This window comes from Salminus brasiliensis, chromosome 1 (assembly GCF_030463535.1).
Source record: "Salminus brasiliensis chromosome 1, fSalBra1.hap2, whole genome shotgun sequence".
Classification (NCBI taxonomy): domain Eukaryota; kingdom Metazoa; phylum Chordata; class Actinopteri; order Characiformes; family Bryconidae; genus Salminus; species Salminus brasiliensis.
The window spans coordinates 74,591,474-74,609,394 of NC_132878.1; the positions used below are offsets into that span (position 1 = coordinate 74,591,474).

General features: G+C 42.6%; 1 protein-coding gene across 3 annotated transcripts in view; it reads left to right on the forward strand.

The window, feature by feature from the left end:
• Positions 1-17,014, forward strand: part of slco5a1 (solute carrier organic anion transporter family member 5A1) — a 63,385-nt gene extending 46,371 nt beyond the window's left edge. For all 3 annotated transcript variants that reach the window (XM_072688851.1, XM_072688852.1, XM_072688853.1), the window contains exons 6-10: positions 4,074-4,272; positions 8,925-9,084; positions 10,276-10,517; positions 11,966-12,030; positions 12,968-17,014. In XM_072688851.1, the coding sequence (XP_072544952.1) occupies positions 4,074-4,272; positions 8,925-9,084; positions 10,276-10,517; positions 11,966-12,030; positions 12,968-13,425 (1,124 nt within the window). In that variant the 3' untranslated portion in view covers positions 13,426-17,014. The remainder of the gene's footprint in view (positions 1-4,073; positions 4,273-8,924; positions 9,085-10,275; positions 10,518-11,965; positions 12,031-12,967) is intronic.
• The last annotated feature ends 907 nt before the right edge of the window (positions 17,015-17,921 follow it).

The window sequence follows — 17,921 nt, forward strand, 5'->3', positions numbered from 1 at the left end:
GACTAGACAAGCTGGCTGTATGTGTGTGTGTGTGTGTGTGTGTGTGTGTGTGTGTGTGTGTGTGTGTGTGTGTGCATTTGCACATCTGTGTCAGCAATGGGTGCAACAAAAAGTAATGGAATGCATGTACTAGAAGGGGTGTCCAAAAACATTTCAACATTGTATATGGATCATTTATCAGACTGATGTTTGATAAACAGATGCAAGTGTAAACACTGGAAGTTGGTGTCCATTCACCACTACTTTCAGCTGAGCTGAATGAAAGATTTTATGAATATATGAATATTATGAATACTCTTCTCCACGGCGTGCGGCCGCTGTGCTGAAAGCCATACCGAGCCTTTCCTGAAGAGTGCCCCTTCATTTACTCCTTCAATCTTGAACTCACTGACCTAAGCAGGAGGAGAGAGGGCTTCTTTGTGCACACACCCACCTCCCCACCCCCACCCCCATCACTAGGAGTTGCTTTTGACGCCCTTGTGGCTAAATTTAGCTGGAGGGGAGTGAAAAGGCTGCTGGAATGACTTCTCACAGCCTGAGTTGTCTCATCAACGCATATTTTTACCACCTTGTCACTGTGTGTGTGTGTGTGTGTTTTTATAGCAGACTTAAAGAAACCCAGTTTAGTGAGCAGTCGCCACTGTCACAGATGTATTTCGGATAATTATAAGCTGTAGCCGCCTGGTCACCAGACCGATGATGCAACGCATGTCTGTGTTTTAGCCCGTCTGTTTGCGTGATAAGAGATGTAGCGAGACTGACTGGGTGCTTGCGTGTCTGTGGGTGTGATGTAAATGGTAATCCACAGTGCCACAGCTGCTGGCCTGACTTGCCCCTGCCCGTTAAACGTCTCACTGATGATTAGTTTGGTCAGACTCTGGCCCGAGGGCAGGCATGTGCCCAGCTCTCCGGGTGCTCCTTGCCCACCAGTGAACTTGCACAGTGACCTCCTGCTGCCAGCGATCTGCTTCAACTTTCACATCTTGTCGATTCACTCACCTACACACATGTACAGCACTGTGAGATTCTCTCTCTCTCTCACTCTCTCGCACTCTTTTTTTTTTTTTCTCTCTCTCTCTCTCTCTCTCTCTCTCTGCATCACGTTGTTCAGTATGTGCTCGCTCCAGTGTTTGACTCAGTTCCTGCCTCTCTGCAGTGTGTAATTCTCCAGGCTCTAATCTCAGACACTCTGACACTCTCAGACGTGTTATTCAGCTCAGATGAGGTTCTGGGTCTGAGCAAAGTGCTGGGCAGAATTCAACCAAATTCCAAATATATCACACTACCAGATGATCTCTGCGTCTGCATTAATGGAGTTAATGAACCCCTGCATCCTGAGTGTTGCTAGTCTGTGCTAAAGCATCTTTTTAACCCTGATGGAGCCTGTTTTTATTGAGCTGTTCTGTTCTGGCTTTCTTACACCAAAGATAATCCTACCCAGTACTGTAAATGTTAACACATAGTATAGTTATCTGGAACTGACTTAGTGGTGTGCTGTATGTGTCATTGTATTTATGGCATTTGGCCATTATGACTCTCTTGGCCACAAAATTGCTTAGTCATTCACTCAGAATATCGGAAGCCTGTGTCGATAGACGCTGAATTGAAGGTAGTTTTGAGCTCCTATGCTGTCAAAAATGAGCCACATAAAAACCCTGATGCAACAATTCTCAAGCAGTACGCAATTCCTAGAGTCCTGTGGGAAAGAACAAGACACAGTGAGAGTAAGTGCAATAAGCGGTGGCTCTCTGATGATGGCGTCGTTCACATGCAACATAATAATCGGAATCACTTTACTTGAATGGTCCATTATAGATGCCTCGTAGATGCTCACCTGACATTTAACTAATGTTCAACAAAATGTGAAAGGGTTACATTCAATAGACTGTCATTTACATTCAAGTGAAAAGGCATCTACAATCAACCATCCGAATAAAGTGATACCTAATGATCTGATAATAACTGGACTAAAGGCTCAGTCGGGATAGAAAACATCGGAATAGAGCACTGCCTCAAACCAATGTGAATGAAAATCTGAATGACTGAGGTCAATGAACACGGCCGTGGCTAGAGTTATGAGTTTAGTAAAGTCCACACCGCGGAAATGCTGCTCACTTCATGTCAACACACCACAGTGCTCAATGTCTTCTACTCCAAATGCTGATTTCTAATTGGTGACCCATTCATTGGGTCAACTGCTTTCACTCCAGTTAGATCATGTCATTTAATATGTTTTCCCTTTGGTTTACATTTATCTCTCTCGTGCTCTATCACTCTCTCGCACCCTCTCTGTAAGTGTGCTTATTCTTCTCAATCATTAAATGCTTGATCCTTGTGTGCCCAGATGCATCCCAGCATTCCTGTCCCGATCGACTATGTCAAGCATAATTGTGTTTGGAAGCTGGTATGCTGGTTGACCTGCATGACCATGCAGAGTGACCGATTCAAAAAGCCCTAGACCACCACCTATACCAGCTTAAACCACAATCTGGTCTGTCTTTTTCAGCAGGGTTTTAGGGCTTTATTCAACTATAAGACTGTCAGTAATGTCAGAAATTTAGCTCATGATGAGGGAAGGGCAGAGCACCCTTAGAAGGCCCAATATTTAACCTAGTCCACGGCCACACATTTTTGAGTAAACCTCCAATTTGCACTTAAAAAACCTTGCCTTATATTATAGCAGCAATGTCTGCTCTTAGTCTATAATTCATGGTACATTTACCTCTCAACAACAAGTCAGGTAGCATAGTGAACTGGGAGTGCCTGAACGGCTGCTCTGAGGTCAGTTGACAACTTAATCATGATTGGGTTTCCATATTGACTTTGGTAACTGTAAATATGTTAGAGGTTCAAAGGGAAAAAAATACTGAGGTCTGGACCTGGGTGTCCTCATAGCTAGATACAGCCATGTGTCTTTATGCCATTCTGTACCCAATCACAAATGGAGCATGTTCTGCTCTAGAGCGTTTGCATCGTAACTGCTGTTTAACATGTTCAGCATGGTAGCTGGTTTTCTGAGAAATTGGTTTTTGGAGGAAAGAGAGTATTACTAGACTTACTAGAAGAAGTAGAAATGGCTGCAAAGTGAGGAATAACAATATGTTCAAACAGTGAGGTTCCTACACTAGCCACTCTCAATGGTTTGGTTTCAATAAGGGCAGAGCTAGTTTATGGAAAGGCTGGTCACTTCATATTTCTCTCATTATACCAACAAAGGTAAGGACTTACAAACTGTAGAGGGTGCACCAGAGTTATATTTGGAAATAAACAATATTTTCTGGTCTTTCAGGCTGTTTTTTCTCTTATTTTAGGAAAGTAGAAGAATGTATTGCAGAAATAGTTGTTTTAGTGATGGATGTTCACCTGTTTAATAAAACAATACATACAGTATCTTTGACCAAGACATTACAGGACATTGGATTGGAGACCCAGTTCCTGTTATAGTAAACAGGCCAACAACAAAACTAAAATAAACTGTTCATTTTCCATCAGTGTCATATTTTTGGCGTCAGAAAGATAACTGTATAACTGAACGGTCAGCATGGAAACAAACAGAAGTCAAGGTTGAGTTAGCCAGTAGATAATCAGGCTGATTGCAGTACAATAATGTAGCAGCAACAAGGCAGCTAAGGTCTTACGAGTGAGTGTCTGGTGCTTCATTTATTTATTTATTGTCGAGAGATTGCTTTGCCGTCACCAGGGATCAAACCTGCAATCTGTGGCCAGGAGTCCCAGAGACCATAATTAACCGCACACGGTCTCTTGGAGAGTAGTATGGTCCTCCCTCTCCCCCATCTCCCCCATCACTGTGTGATGCTACCCAGGACCCTGATCTTACTAAAAATGAGCAGTTACTGTTCTCCTCCATGCAAGTTCAGCCATCCAGTGATGATTGTGTTAGCAGCAGTTGAAAACACGGGGTCATTGGAATTGGAAATGACGGAGTGGGGGAGTATGAGTTGAGTCTGATGTATGATGTTGAGTCGACCTACAATTGGAATGAACTTATTAGGCCTGGTGAAAATGTCTGCATGTAAACACAGCTGCTGATTGGTCTGTCTCTTCCCGCTCAGGTGTGATCATCGTGCCCAGTGCTGGTGTGGGCATCGTGCTGGGTGGATACATCATAAAAAAGCTGAAGCTGGGGGCTCGTGAGTCAGCCAAGCTGGCAATGATCTGCAGCGGAGTGTCCCTGCTCTGCTTCTCCACGCTCTTCATCGTGGGCTGTGAGAGCATCAACCTGGGGGGCATTAACATCCCCTACACTACAGGGTAAGCCAAAATAAAGCAGCTGTTTCATGGTTTACTAGTTCTTTTAAGCTGGTTGTTTGTGTTTCTGCTGTGTGGCACTGAAGTGTTCCTAGTAGGGAACATGCTCACTTTATTTGGATGGTCCATGCCAGGTGCTTTCTGTTTTTATGCTTCTTAGCTGTGGAGCTTTGTCCTGTCTTTTATTAAAAATTCCTGCAGCACTGCTGCATCTGATCCACTCGTACCAGCACAGCACACACTACTAACACACCTAAAACCTGTCTGTGTATATTAATACTTCTAAAAACTTATCTTACATCGAAACAAATATTTGTCAGTGTCCGAAAATACAGCTTCTCTTTCGGCATGTGGACAGTATGAGGTCAGCAGGCAATAGTAGGTTATTTTAGAGGAGGCCTTGTATTGTCTGTTTACACATTGCCTTTTACCACCTTCACCTTTGAAAACACTACGCAGGATTGTGTCCTGCTTGACTTTACCAATGAAGTCATGAAAAGGCTTGTGTGTGTTTGAGATATCGTCAGTGTGCTGCTGCAGAGGCGGAGAGGCATGTCAAACTGGGGTGCTATTTTTCACAGGGTATAGTGTGCCTGAGAGGAGCACCTAGGTTGCACTTTCGTTCATACAGGATGCAGGTGTAGGCCACCAGCCGTTGTCTACGCAAAGGCGTGTTTAGTACAGTTCATAGCAGATGACAAGTCACTGCTCCTGTATGTGGTGCAGCAGACAGCTGTGTCCCAGTGTAAGAGTGCAGTAACTACTGTGGTGATGTAAGAATATCAGACCGCATAGAAATGGCAGCAGGTAGTTATTCATATTCTACAGTCAGAAGTCAGTTGAAGGTTGTCAGAGTGTCATGGTCAGCCACGGTGTAGGGTGAGATGGTTAACCTGCTTTTGACACTTCGAAAAATACCATGTTAAACTACATTAGTGTGTATTACTATCGACATGGTCATTTTCCTTCTTCTTTCTCCACAGATATTTTCTTCATTATCACACATGGCAGCAAACAAACGCACAGTAGAACACATTTCTTAGCATCAGTAAAGAAAAGAACAACTTTACAAACCCACAACAGCTTTTCTGCGTCATTTAAAGGGATGCATATAATTTGGATACACACTAAGGCAATCCTTGAATCATATTGATTCAATTTTGTGTTATAATTGAAACTATTTAACATTGGGCGAAAGCATTGGGACATTTTGCAGTCCTGCTGTGATGATTTGATGCATTTAGTGATGTCAGAATGTTGAATGATAACCACCCCAACTCGAACACAGTTCCACTGCTCCACAGATCAGTGCTGAGGGGGAGGGTTATACCCTTCTAGCCCATGCCTGACATTAAGCGTGGTGCCAATAGGTTCATGTTTATATCTGTGTGTGTACATCTGCAGATCAGCATTAGCAATGGGAGCAACTTAAAGTAGCTAAATGCATTTATTAGAAGGGGTGTCCACAAACATTTGGACATATAATGTAAAAATGTAAAAACCTTATCTCAACTGTTAAGTTTTCGGTTTGTTTAGCTACACAGACAGCGTTCACTACTTCTCGGTTCAAACACAACAAAAAAACATGCCAATTGCCCAAGGGTGCTCAAACTTTTGCATGAGACTGTAAATGTTTTCTGAAAGGAGTGGGTCTGCAAGAGGCTGTTGTGACATGTTAACAGTGACACACAGAAAGAGAGAGAGAGAGAGAGAACACACACTTCAGGACCTGTGCACACAGCTTGCGACCCATGTTCGAGCTCCTATCTCCTCTCCTCAAGGTCACAGAGCACACCCTGAGGTCACCCCTCAGATTCAGTGAAATTCTGACACCAATGACTGAACAATTGTGATTCATCTGTTCAGCCTTGCAAAAGTATTATCGGTCTTATGGCGGTCTGCCTGTGATTTACGCAACTAAGCATCTGGTGGTATCAGTCTGGAACGTAATCCGGGCTGATACGTATAATTACAGCAGTCCAGTCACAGTTACATTTTCCAGGATGGAATTCCTGGCCTTGCAGATAAAGCTGTTTAATGTTGTAGAGTAAGCATAACTCTGACACTGTTTAACCCTTAGAGGTCACAGTTATTGGTTGGCAGTAACAAATGCGTGTTTCAATTGGGTTGAATTGTTTCACACTCTTAGCTCATTGAGGCAAGTAAATAGTGTGCAGAGTGCTGATTGTAAACTTTTAGTCAAATCAAAATGTATTTGTATAGTGTTTTAACTTTTCATAAAGCAGCTTTACAGAAATCCAGTACTGAAACAAATGAGGAAACCCCCGGTGAGCAAGCCAAAGACAACAGTGGCGAAGAGAAGCTCTGTTTTGGAAGGAAACCAAGACCCACATAGGGGAACCCACCCTCCTTGGGTCAAAACTACTCACATATTATTATATTACATATTATATTATAAGTCCTTGTACTACAACATAAGGCTGTTGTTTTGTTAGGTGCAGTCATATTGTCACAGTAGTGATGGTAAGAATAATGAAAGTAATGATGATGGTTAATGGTGGTAATAATAGTAATAATAATAATAATATTGATAGCAGCAATTGGAGTCCATGGAGAGTGTGCAACTAGTCTGAGGCAAGTAGCAGCAGCTGGAGGGTAAGCAGCTGATCTGAGGTGGTTAGGAGGGGAGTCCAAAGGTCAATCTTTCATCAGTGTCAGGCTGGACAGGTGGGCGGTCATATACTTAGAAAAAGGTAAAAGAGATGGAATTCATAGATACAGAAAATGTGAACATTACCAGAGTATGGTTAATGTCTCTGTCTGTCTGACTATACCACCTGAAGCTGAAGAGAAGAAATTGTATTATGAAATGAATTCATTGAGAAGTTTAGTAGAAAGAACATGAAAAGAAAAGTGTGCTGGAAAAAAACATGCACAATAAAAGCCTCAATGAAAAGGCCCTTGGGCTTTCAAACTATGGCAAAAATGTATCTCAATTAAACACATTATTTTACCTAGTTAATATTGAATCTGCATATGAATCTGCAGGAAAACTGGAGCTCGCTTGCTTGCTTGCTGGTTGATTCATTCACAGGTTTGCTGCCAGTGCTATTTAGCAGAGTCTTAGGAAGCTGCTGAAAGTGTTATTCAAAAAGCTATATTAGTATAGGAGGAGCTATAATCATGGATTCTTACTGAATGACATATAGCAGGGTGTGGGCCGCAGAGCTTCAACTACTATGAATGATTCAAAAGGGTTAAACTGGGAAAATTGGGCATGAACAGGAAAGTGCCATGATTAACATGATGTCCTGGTACATACATAATTGCATTTGAGCTGTATAGCAGGAGGTATGAAAGCATGGTACTGAGTAGTTACTCCTGAAGGGTTCAACTTTGGTTTAATGTTTCAAGTAAGTGCAGGAATTACGTAGATTGGACTCACAGCAGCAGTCTTACAGTAGAGGGTTTGTAAAAGGTGGACACTTGTACTCATTCACGATTTATACTCTAAATGCCTTTGGCACTGTTGACCTTGAAGGAGAATGATGGCCATTTACTCGAGCCTGAGTAATCACCTATATAAACACTAGCAGTTCTCTAAAAGGGCCTTGTGAAAGGAGACCTCCATTAATGGAATAAAGAATTGTGTTTCAATCTATTGTACTTGTTACTAATGCTGCACCTTCCCATATATACAGTGCATATACAAAAAAAGTATTTGGACAGTTGTGACATATTAAGACAGTTGTGACAATGTATTAAGACTATTGTGGTTCAATCAAAATGTTGAATGTTTATATGTTTATGTTGCTTGTTTAATGTCTTACAATGTCTTACATTAAATGTTTGTGGACACCCTCTTCGAACTAATGCGTTCAGCTGCCTTAGGTTGCACACATTGCTTACACTGATGTGCAAATGGAGCTTGTCTAGTTCCTATACTGGCAATATTGGCAATATTGGCTAGAGGATATAAAGCCCCTCTGGCATTGAGCTGTGGAGCATTGGAAATGTGTTCTCTAGAATGATGGTACTCCATACAATTTTTGGGGGGGCATGAGTTGGGGAGGAGGTTGGGTGGGGATCATCTAACTTCCTAAACTTGCTAACGCTCTTGTTGCTGAATGCAATTAAACTCTCACAGCAATGCTCCGAAATCTAGTAGAAAGCCTTCTCTGGACAGTAGAGACTGTTACTCCAACAATAGCAGATTTTTTTTTTTTTTTACAACAATGAATGAGCAGGTGTCCCAATACTTTTGTCCATATATTTTAATTCTGCATATCTTGCGTGTGCACTGATTAAAGCTAAATGTTTCATCCAGTATTTTGTACCAGACCACTAAAATAATAACTTTGGCAATGTATAAATATTTTATGGGCCTGTTTAGTAAGCAGCCCCACCGTGGAGCTGCTGCCAAACTCCTGCCAATTCCAACCTTTCCCATTTCTGCCAGCGCTCCTCTCGCTGTTGTGCTAACCCTGATCCCTCCATTCTGCTGCAGATTAGCCAGGATAACGCCAAGTCAGCTCCAGCCCCAGCTGATTGCCCCTATGTTAGGTGGTGGAGCGAGCTGTGTTTGAATTTGCCAGCTGTTCCCACCGTCTCCCAGCTACTGTTTATTCAGTCTCTCTCTCTCTCTCTCTCTTTCTCACTCTGTTGGCCCAACTGTCTCTGCTGTGCTCCCTCAGGCCGACCCTGACGCTGACCCACAGGAACCTGACGGGCAGTTGTAATGTAAACTGTGGCTGCAAAATCCACGAGTACGCGCCAGTCTGCGGATCTGACGGCATCACCTACTTTAACCCCTGTCTGGCAGGATGCAGCATGGTGGGAAACAACAGCACTGGGGTGAGTGTCCCACTGACCCCCTCTGTACTGAGGCTAACTGCAAGAAGTGTCCATTCTGTAAGTGGGTGCCACACACAATTCCAATAGAGAAACAAGTACAGTGCCAGCCAAAGCAGCAGTCAGACTGATGCAGCAAAGTGACCATCAATCCTACTTACTGCCTAATTGTCCATTAGCCAGCTACTTATTAATGCCATTCAGTTTGATTTAAAGGGTCTGTATCATGGAAAAGCAGATTATCCTTACTGTTTTGAAATGAAAGAGCTTCATGTAGTATGTAACCACTGCTTGCGGCCTAGACGCTCCATAGATTGAAACTACACTGTGAAAACTGAATTTTTTAATGATGTATATTTATATTTATCTATGAAGTCGGCCTACAGCAGTTTATCTCTGCTCATTTACATTAAGTTACAAAGACCGTTTTAGCCTGAACTGCTTTGTGAATGAGGGACAATACATGGCAGCCAATCATAAAGATCACTAAATCTACGCTAACAAAAACAGCCTGTTCAGTTCGACAGGATGGAGAGGTTGGGAAATGTTCATGGAACGTGTTTCTAGTAAATAAAACCACACTAAGCATCATAAGTGGATCTCGAGAAGGGGGGATAAAATGGTAAATGTAGGATATTGGAACTCTAATTTTAATTTGGGATTATTCTGAACTGATTTGGCAAAATTTTGATTCAGCCAGTTCTGATCAGCCGATGTCTTCTGGTCCAGTCAGTCCTGTTCAGCCTAATACATTTACTATGTAAATCCCACCTTTATGTTTCTGCAAAGACTTCCAGGTATTGACTCGAGTTCATTTGCTGAATAGACTGGATTGACATGAAGCTTACACCAGCTCTCATTCAGACTAAATCAATTTCCAATTTACTCAAACCATCTTGTCCTTGCACCTCCCACAAATCTGATTAACCAAAGCTCCATTTGTGTGATCTTTCCTTATCCGTCACAAAGAAATGCAGCCATCCGCCACCGATGCTCTATTAATACTAAACTTTAATCTTTCAGTTAAAAACTAGATAAGATGTGAGGTGTTTTTGCTTAGAAACCGCATCCCACTTCATTAGTTGCATACGAAAGACGCTGGGTTGTACGATCGTTCTGACATCACGTCTCTTTTTTTAACACTACATTATATGTTTATTCTTTGGCACGCTTTGTTTTTCTCCGTCTCTCCAGATAAGAAACTACACGGACTGCGCTTGTGTCCAAAGCAGACAGGTCATCACTCCTCCCACCGGTGGCCAAGGCAACCAACTGCAGCTGGTCATCGTGAAGACCTACCTGAACGAGAATGGTTTTGCCTTGTCTGGAAAGTGTGACCGCACCTGCAACACACTTATCCCCTTCCTCATCTTCCTCTTCATCGTCACACTCATCACTGCATGTGCGCAGCCCTCCGCCATCATCGTCACTCTCAGGTACCCAAACATACACCACTCCAAACAAATCTGTAGCTGTCCAAATCTCTCCTATAGGTCTTCATATGTAAATATTAATATGTAAATGTAGGTAAAGTGGTGGCTCAGCAGTTAGAGCACCGGGATATCGATAACAGAGTTGTGGGTTCGATTTCCGGGCTCGGCAAGCTGCCACTGTTGGGCCCTTGAGCAAGGCCCTTTACCCTCTCTGCTCCCCGGGCGCTGGAGTTGGCTGCCCACCGCTCTGGGTGTGTGTGTACTCACTGCCCCTAACACGTGTGTGTGATTGTGTGTGTTCACTACCAGATGGGTTAAATGCGGAGGACACATTTCGCTGTACAGTGTACAGTGACAAATACGTGCACCTTTCCTTTCCCTTTAAAGACAGTTTGGTGTCCATTTATGGATTTTCTGGTCTGGGGAGTGTATGATAACTTCAATAGTATATCTTTTCATTTCAAAGAGTGAGGAAAACTTGGTTTCCTTGATATGGGCCCCTTTATTATTATCATTGTATTCAGATCACATCACATTAACTGTATTTGTATAGCGCTTTTTATAACTGGTGTTGTCACAGGGGCTTTGTAAGTAAGTCTGAGTAAACAGACAAGAAATCAACAACACAAGAAGACATTAAAACCTAAGACCCCCCAGTGAGCAGCGAATAGCGACAGTGGCAAGGAAAAGCTCCCTCAGAGCTGAGGAAGGAAACCTTGGGAGGAACCAAGACTCACAAGGGGGACCCAACCCATCCTCCTCTGATCAGAACTATTTATAAATTATTGATAAAAGCCACCAAACCACCTAAACTGTTGTAGTGCTCTGGTGTGCAACATATTCTTAATCATAATATAATAATCATGGTGTAGTATAAGAGTTAAGAGTCCATTTAGGCAGTGGTAGGAGGGTGTGCAACTGGCCTGGCATGGGTGGTGGGGGAGCCTGGTGGTCGGACTAGTGGGTGGCAGCTGGTCTTGACCTCGACACTATTGATACTACCACAGTGGAATGGGTTGAGGTAGAATAATAATATTATATATATATATATATATATATATATATATATATATATATATATATATATTATTCAGAATTGCATCCTTAGTGTACAGTGTTTTTATATAGTATTATTGTATATAAAATAGAACACTGAAAATCTGTCAGTTGACTCCAGACTTTTAAACACTAGCGTATTTGAGGTTGCAACTGAATACATAATGATATAAACATGTTTTGTCATTTTGTTCATATTGTGCATTCCTGGCTCTGTTAAAAACAGCTGAGGTAGCAGTGGATCCTCTAACGGCATTATTCATGTTCATACCCCTTTTCAGAGTAGCGGGTCGAGAAAACAGCACAATGACTTTGTAGAGATCCAACTGGACGCACTGTAACCAGATAGGCTTCTGTCAAATAATCTGATCCCCCGTGTCTCCTGTATTTTGTAGGTCGGTGGAAGAGCAGGAGAGGCCATTTGCTTTAGGAATGCAGTTTGTGCTGCTGAGAACACTCGGTAAGTTACACCGGTGCAGGACCCCTGTCCTATCAGCACTCTAGCAGCAGATAGGCTAGGAATGTGAATGTGTGCAGTCTGGAGCAGTGAGGTTAGAAACGAGTAACCCTGCATACTTCATATTTCATGTTAACACATACCTCGCTCTGTCTCTCCTGAAATTTTCAAGTGCTCTGTGGAATGTCGTTTCTTAAGGTGTGCTTTAATGGTTTCCTTCTGAGCTACACCAATGATGCCACCCAGTGGTCATATAGTGTTACATATGTTGTTCTGTATTGCTTTCTTTTACCGTACCTGGGTACAGACTAGGTGATTATTATGGGTGAAAGAGTGGTAAGTTCAAACACAGTCTAACAGAGGTTTGTGTAGTGTATTAGCTATATTAATATTGCCCTCCCGGTGGCAGACTAGGGTTCGATTCTCTGGTACATAAGTAGCATAAGTTCTCATGTGGCTTCTTTGTATGAGTAAACACCAGTTTACTGGCAGTTTAAATATCAGCCATTGGTGTACAGTTAATGAGTAGCTAAGCTCTGAATGAATGAGAAACGAAATGGAAAGCATATACTAATACTAATTACTAAGGATACTAATTACTACATTCCTAATCAGTTAGTAGGTAAGTATTGGTTAATAAAGTGCACACTGTGAATGACCCATCAATGACATGTTGACAAATTATTATTATTTGGGAGACTTAATGTAAGCTAGTAAAATCAATTATCTATTGACCAAAGTAGTTAATCAATAAGGTGAGGGATGGCTCAAATAAGGGGTAAAGATTGAACAGTGCATGAGTAAATAAATAAAAAAACTAGTTATGGCAAGGCTCATGTAAAAACCAGTGGGAAACGTACAGTACATAGACAGTAGTGTATATAGTAACTGAGTAGTGAATCTCTATACACCTCCCTTTCTCTCTCTTTCTTAAACACAGCCTACATTCCAACGCCCATCTACTTTGGCGCTGTGATCGACACCACGTGCATGCTGTGGCAGCAGGACTGCGGCGTGCACGGCTCATGCTGGGAGTATGACGTCACCTCCTTCCGCTTTGTGTACTTCGGCCTCGCCGCCAGCCTCAAGTTCGTGGGCTTTATCTTCATCTTCCTCACCTGGTACTCCATCAAGTACAAAGAGGAGCGCCTGGATCACTGGAGGCAGACCCTGCCGCCACTAGGCACCATCAGTGAGATGGTGTGCCATGCCGGCGGTCAAAAGAGCCATGCTCGCACTCGCTCCTGCCCAATCTTCACGCCCAGGCCAGAGATCCTAGAGCCACAGCCTCCGCCGCTTTGCCGCGGCCAGAGCAGCCAGAGTTGCCCCGGAAATGCTCTTAAAGCAATAACGTCCCCGGCTCCTTGCTCCAGGCGGGACGTCCATGCACAGGTCTGAGGGTTGGCGTTGTAATGGGTGGAATTTTAAAAAAATACAAAAATAAATAAAAAAGAAAGCAGCCCGGGAATGTGCCAGGCCAGGGTTATGGAGCAGGCTGGGTGTGTAAGAGGTGTCTAGTATTAGCAATTCTCGGGGGGCCAAGCATTTCTAGCCTTGCCCCTGCCCTGATTCCATGTGCCTTCCTGTCCCACAGCCCTTTTCCACGCACTGAGAACCTGCCCCCCCTCCTGCTCAAAACGCAGCTTATTCCGAGGCACCTGGCTGCATCTGTTTTGTTGGGGTTTCTTTTTTTTTTACATCAGCGCATATAAGAAGTTAGCAGAGGTACACTGACTTGTACATTGTATAAGACATCACATGGTGCTAAATGGGGTTGGGAGGGTCTTGTTTCTGTTCTGTATTATGTCTTAGATATTAAGCTGACAATGCACCACAAGCACAACTGGGAAACCTGTACTATGCAAGATTTGCCACTCTGCCCCTCTGTGTATCACTTTCTTGCTATGTATCTCTTCAACCAATCAGTATTCAGTATTTCAATCAAGGGATAGACATCTATCTCACTCATTCTGTCTCTCTTAATGTCACTAATGTGAAAACAGTCCACCGTTTTAATAAAGAGCCTCTTTTTTCCCCACTCGCCTACACTGGGCCATCTGGGGCACTTTCTCCAGGGGGCTGATGGGACCTTTTTTCTCCTGTTTGGACTTCTCCCGTGCCAGTGTCCTTTTCCGATTTTCAGTGCCTAAGGCTGCCTGTGCAAGCAGTGATACCTACCGGCCAACATGGAGCAGGATCAGGTGGACAGCGAAAAAAAAAAAAAAACACCATTCCTCATTAGTGTCATCAACCCCAGAGCGGTCAGTGGTGAAATTCAGTTTTGGGACTTGATCACAAGTGTTGTAACACCAAGCAGGGAACAGCAAAAAAACAAAAGCCAAAAAAAAAAAATCAGGACTGACAATTGAGCTCTGTGGAATGCGCTGCTGAATCAAACGCTGGCATGTCCCAGTCAGCATGGGTGGACCTGTCTCTGCTTTAGCGGAGTATTGACCTGAAAGAGCATGGTTTAAACCCAGCGGCCCAGGCAGTTGTTCATGGTACCCTGATGCTGCTGGTAATTTGCCTGAACAATGCCTCAATGCTTTAGCAATAGCATTATTAAACTGGCAGCAGTATTTTCATATTAATTTTCAAAATGTAAGAGCTGTATCAGGACATATATCAGGAGCATGTGCGTCTGCTGTTGCAACATTACATCTCTCTAAGATGTGTGGCCTATAAAACAAACAGTGGTTCTATCCCCATGCATTCATTGGCAGTTAGAAATCACCCATATCTCTGATCATTGTAGGAAGGCAAATTGCCAATTAGATAAAAGGCCTCCATACCGAGCCAACATTTATTATAACAGGCGCCTGTGAAGCATACTAAACCTGTATCCTCTGATGCTGCATCATTTTGCATGATGTAGTGTAGCTCATTAGGCAATTTGGATGGGTAAGCACAGCATGCAGGAAACGAGACCCATCCAAATACAAATGCAAAGCAGGCACATAATGAGTTTAGTCTTTTAAAAATCCCTGTGTCAACATTATATGCTCTTCTGCAACACTACAAATTCATAGATTGAGAATTTGGCCAGTTAGAACATATATTAATGCAGGCCATGTCCCTGCTATACAAATGTACAAACACTTTTTCTATGTTTGAGTATATACAGTGTTCTGAGACGACTGGGCGTTTCTGGTCACACTATTACAAAATATTAACTACACCATTTAAATGGGAATTCCATCGTTTTTGAATAACAGAGTGATTCAGAATAGGGTTTGGTGTGAAATGGTTCACTGTAGAGAAATTTACTGACTCTGATTTTCTTACACTGGTGGTGAAAGGAACCACCATGACTTACTATCCAAAACCACCTGTGAGCTTACTTACACATGTCTTATTTGTAGTTGTATATGTAATGTTGATGGTAAAATAGTCATGCTTTATAAATGCATTCATAACATGTTGTATAACGTACACAATCCCTTTTAATGCCTGACATGAGCCTGTATAATTTCCCATAAGTAACTATAGAGCCATGCTCGATACAGAACACCCTTATGAAGCAAGAAGCAAGTTGAATAATCTCTTCCTAAAACTGTTATGATCTGGCATAATGCTCCACCTTGTTATACTTCATATTAGTAAAATTCACTTTATGAAGTCATTTTGTCCTGCGATGTAGGGTGTTATGCATGTAACAATAATTAATAATGAGCAATTATACAGGCTTGTCTTATAAGTGGAGAAAAAGACCATGTGTCTCTCCACAATGCCAAAAATTGTTTAAGGCCGAATACTTCTCTCACAATTCCTAACTATTTCATCTAATGACTTTCTGTAAGGGATCTTTTAGAAGTATGAAACTCTTCAGTCATTTTTTCCATTTAACACCCAGCAAACAATTCTAATTTCATACATTTCTCTAGAATAGAGCGTTTTACACCAAACCCCTCTTATTGAGCCTACAGGAATTGGTGGGATTCCCTTCAAGGCACTGGAAACAGTACTATCTGACTTTGTTGCTTGTTCCTATTTGTGGCTGTAACTGTAGAGGATGACTACAAGTAGCTAGAACCTTTCAGACTAACCCAAGTATAAAATGTAGACAACCCATGAAATGTGTGGACAAAGAAAACAGACAGTAGATTGTTTTCTGTGCCTGAATTACCTAAAGTACCTACAGTATACATGATGTGTTGGCTTTCATTTCTGTGGGTTTTCTTTTGAATTGTGTTTTTTTGGGGTGGGATTGGGTGGATGGCAATGGGGAGGGAGTGGGATAAGGAACATTTGACCTGGCTGAATTGTTTGGGTTCCTCTTGAGTGTCACCGAAAGGACCTTACAAAACTAGTACCATGTAATCCTAATTTTAAATATTATTATCATTATTAGTATTATTATTATTCATTGCTATATTACAGTTAATGCCATCTGAGCACACCACTGCTTGTGTGAGCAGGGGGAGATGTGAGAGTGGTCCATGGTTTTCGGGGTCACTGTGCTTGCACTATTGGTTTGCCTGTTGTGACTAAGAAAGTGGGGATTTCTGGGCCTCAGCCGAGCCGCCCTCCAGCTGGTATTCATACATATCTCTGTCTCTCGTTGTGGCTGGACGTTGGCCTTTGCCGCTGGTGTGAAGCCAGATTGGTGTTTTGTTTGGTATGGTAAAAGTGAAAATGTGGAATCTCTTAAGAAACGCTGGTTCAAAATCACTGTTGAAGGATGACGTCTGGCGAAAGTCTGTCTGTCCTTAGTGCTGTCGGCGTGCTGTCCACGATGGTCGACGTGACGCACGAGATGTCCTTATTTGCTCATGTGGGTCGTTTCAGGTAGATCTTTTACCTTTTACGTTTTCCTTCTTTTTACCGGCATATTATCGACATGTATTTATTGAAATAAAAAGAAGACAAACTGTATCAGAAAGGTCAAGCTCCTGCTCTGTGTTCCTCAGGAACAGAAGTGAATACATCATTTGTGAACACTTTTGTTTACAAATACCTTGAATACTTGATATTTGTCATTAAAAAAGAGGGGGAAAAAGTGTCTGTCTTTTGTTTGCTTTGTGTTTAGGCAGCAGGTGCAATTTCTTAAATGGCCTTTCAGCTTGGCCATAAATGGCATGCATTTCACATTAAACAGCATAATTCTGTCAGTGCTAATGTATTGAACAATGAACAGGAGACAGGTCCAGTCAGGACTATTCACTATTCACAACAAATGTCACAAAGCAGCTTTACAGAGATCCGGGTCTGAGCCTCTTTCGAGCAAGCAAGTGGCAACAGTAGCAAGAAAAGACTCCCTCAGATCGAGAGGAAGAAACCTTGAGAGGAATCTAACCTTAAGACTCAATGGAAAACCATCCTCCTCTGGTCGAAACTGGATAGCAAAATAATAAAAACAGAAAAAATCAACAATAAAACAAAACTGAATCAAGAAAACAAAAAAGTGCCATCAAGCCATACAAGATGAAAATGTCAGAGAGATGACAAAGTCCATGCAGGTAAACCGTCACAAGCACAGTCCTGCAGTGAGGTGAGGATGAATCCATGCGAGACCCCAGAGCAGGACAGCAGGCAGCAGGGTAGTGGAGAGCCAGGTCTGGTGAAACCAGGATGGAACAGTTGTGGAAAAACACAAGGGGTCAGGAGGAGCGCAGCAAATTTTATGGGGGGGAGGGGGTCATTCAGCGGGACAGGATCCAATGGGTAGGCAAGAGCAGCCAACCACAAATGGACTCGTGTCAGCAGCAAGCAGACAGCAGGGGGCAGCTCAGCACGAGGGGGAGAGAAATAAGGAGGAAAATGAGTTATCACAGCCTTACTGAACAACAAGCTGATCACTCCGTTATCTAACCAACTGATTCTCAGGTCTTCCTCTCACTTAGGCTGCCACTGACCCTGTCCGGTAAGAGCACATTAAACTGTGGTTAATTACT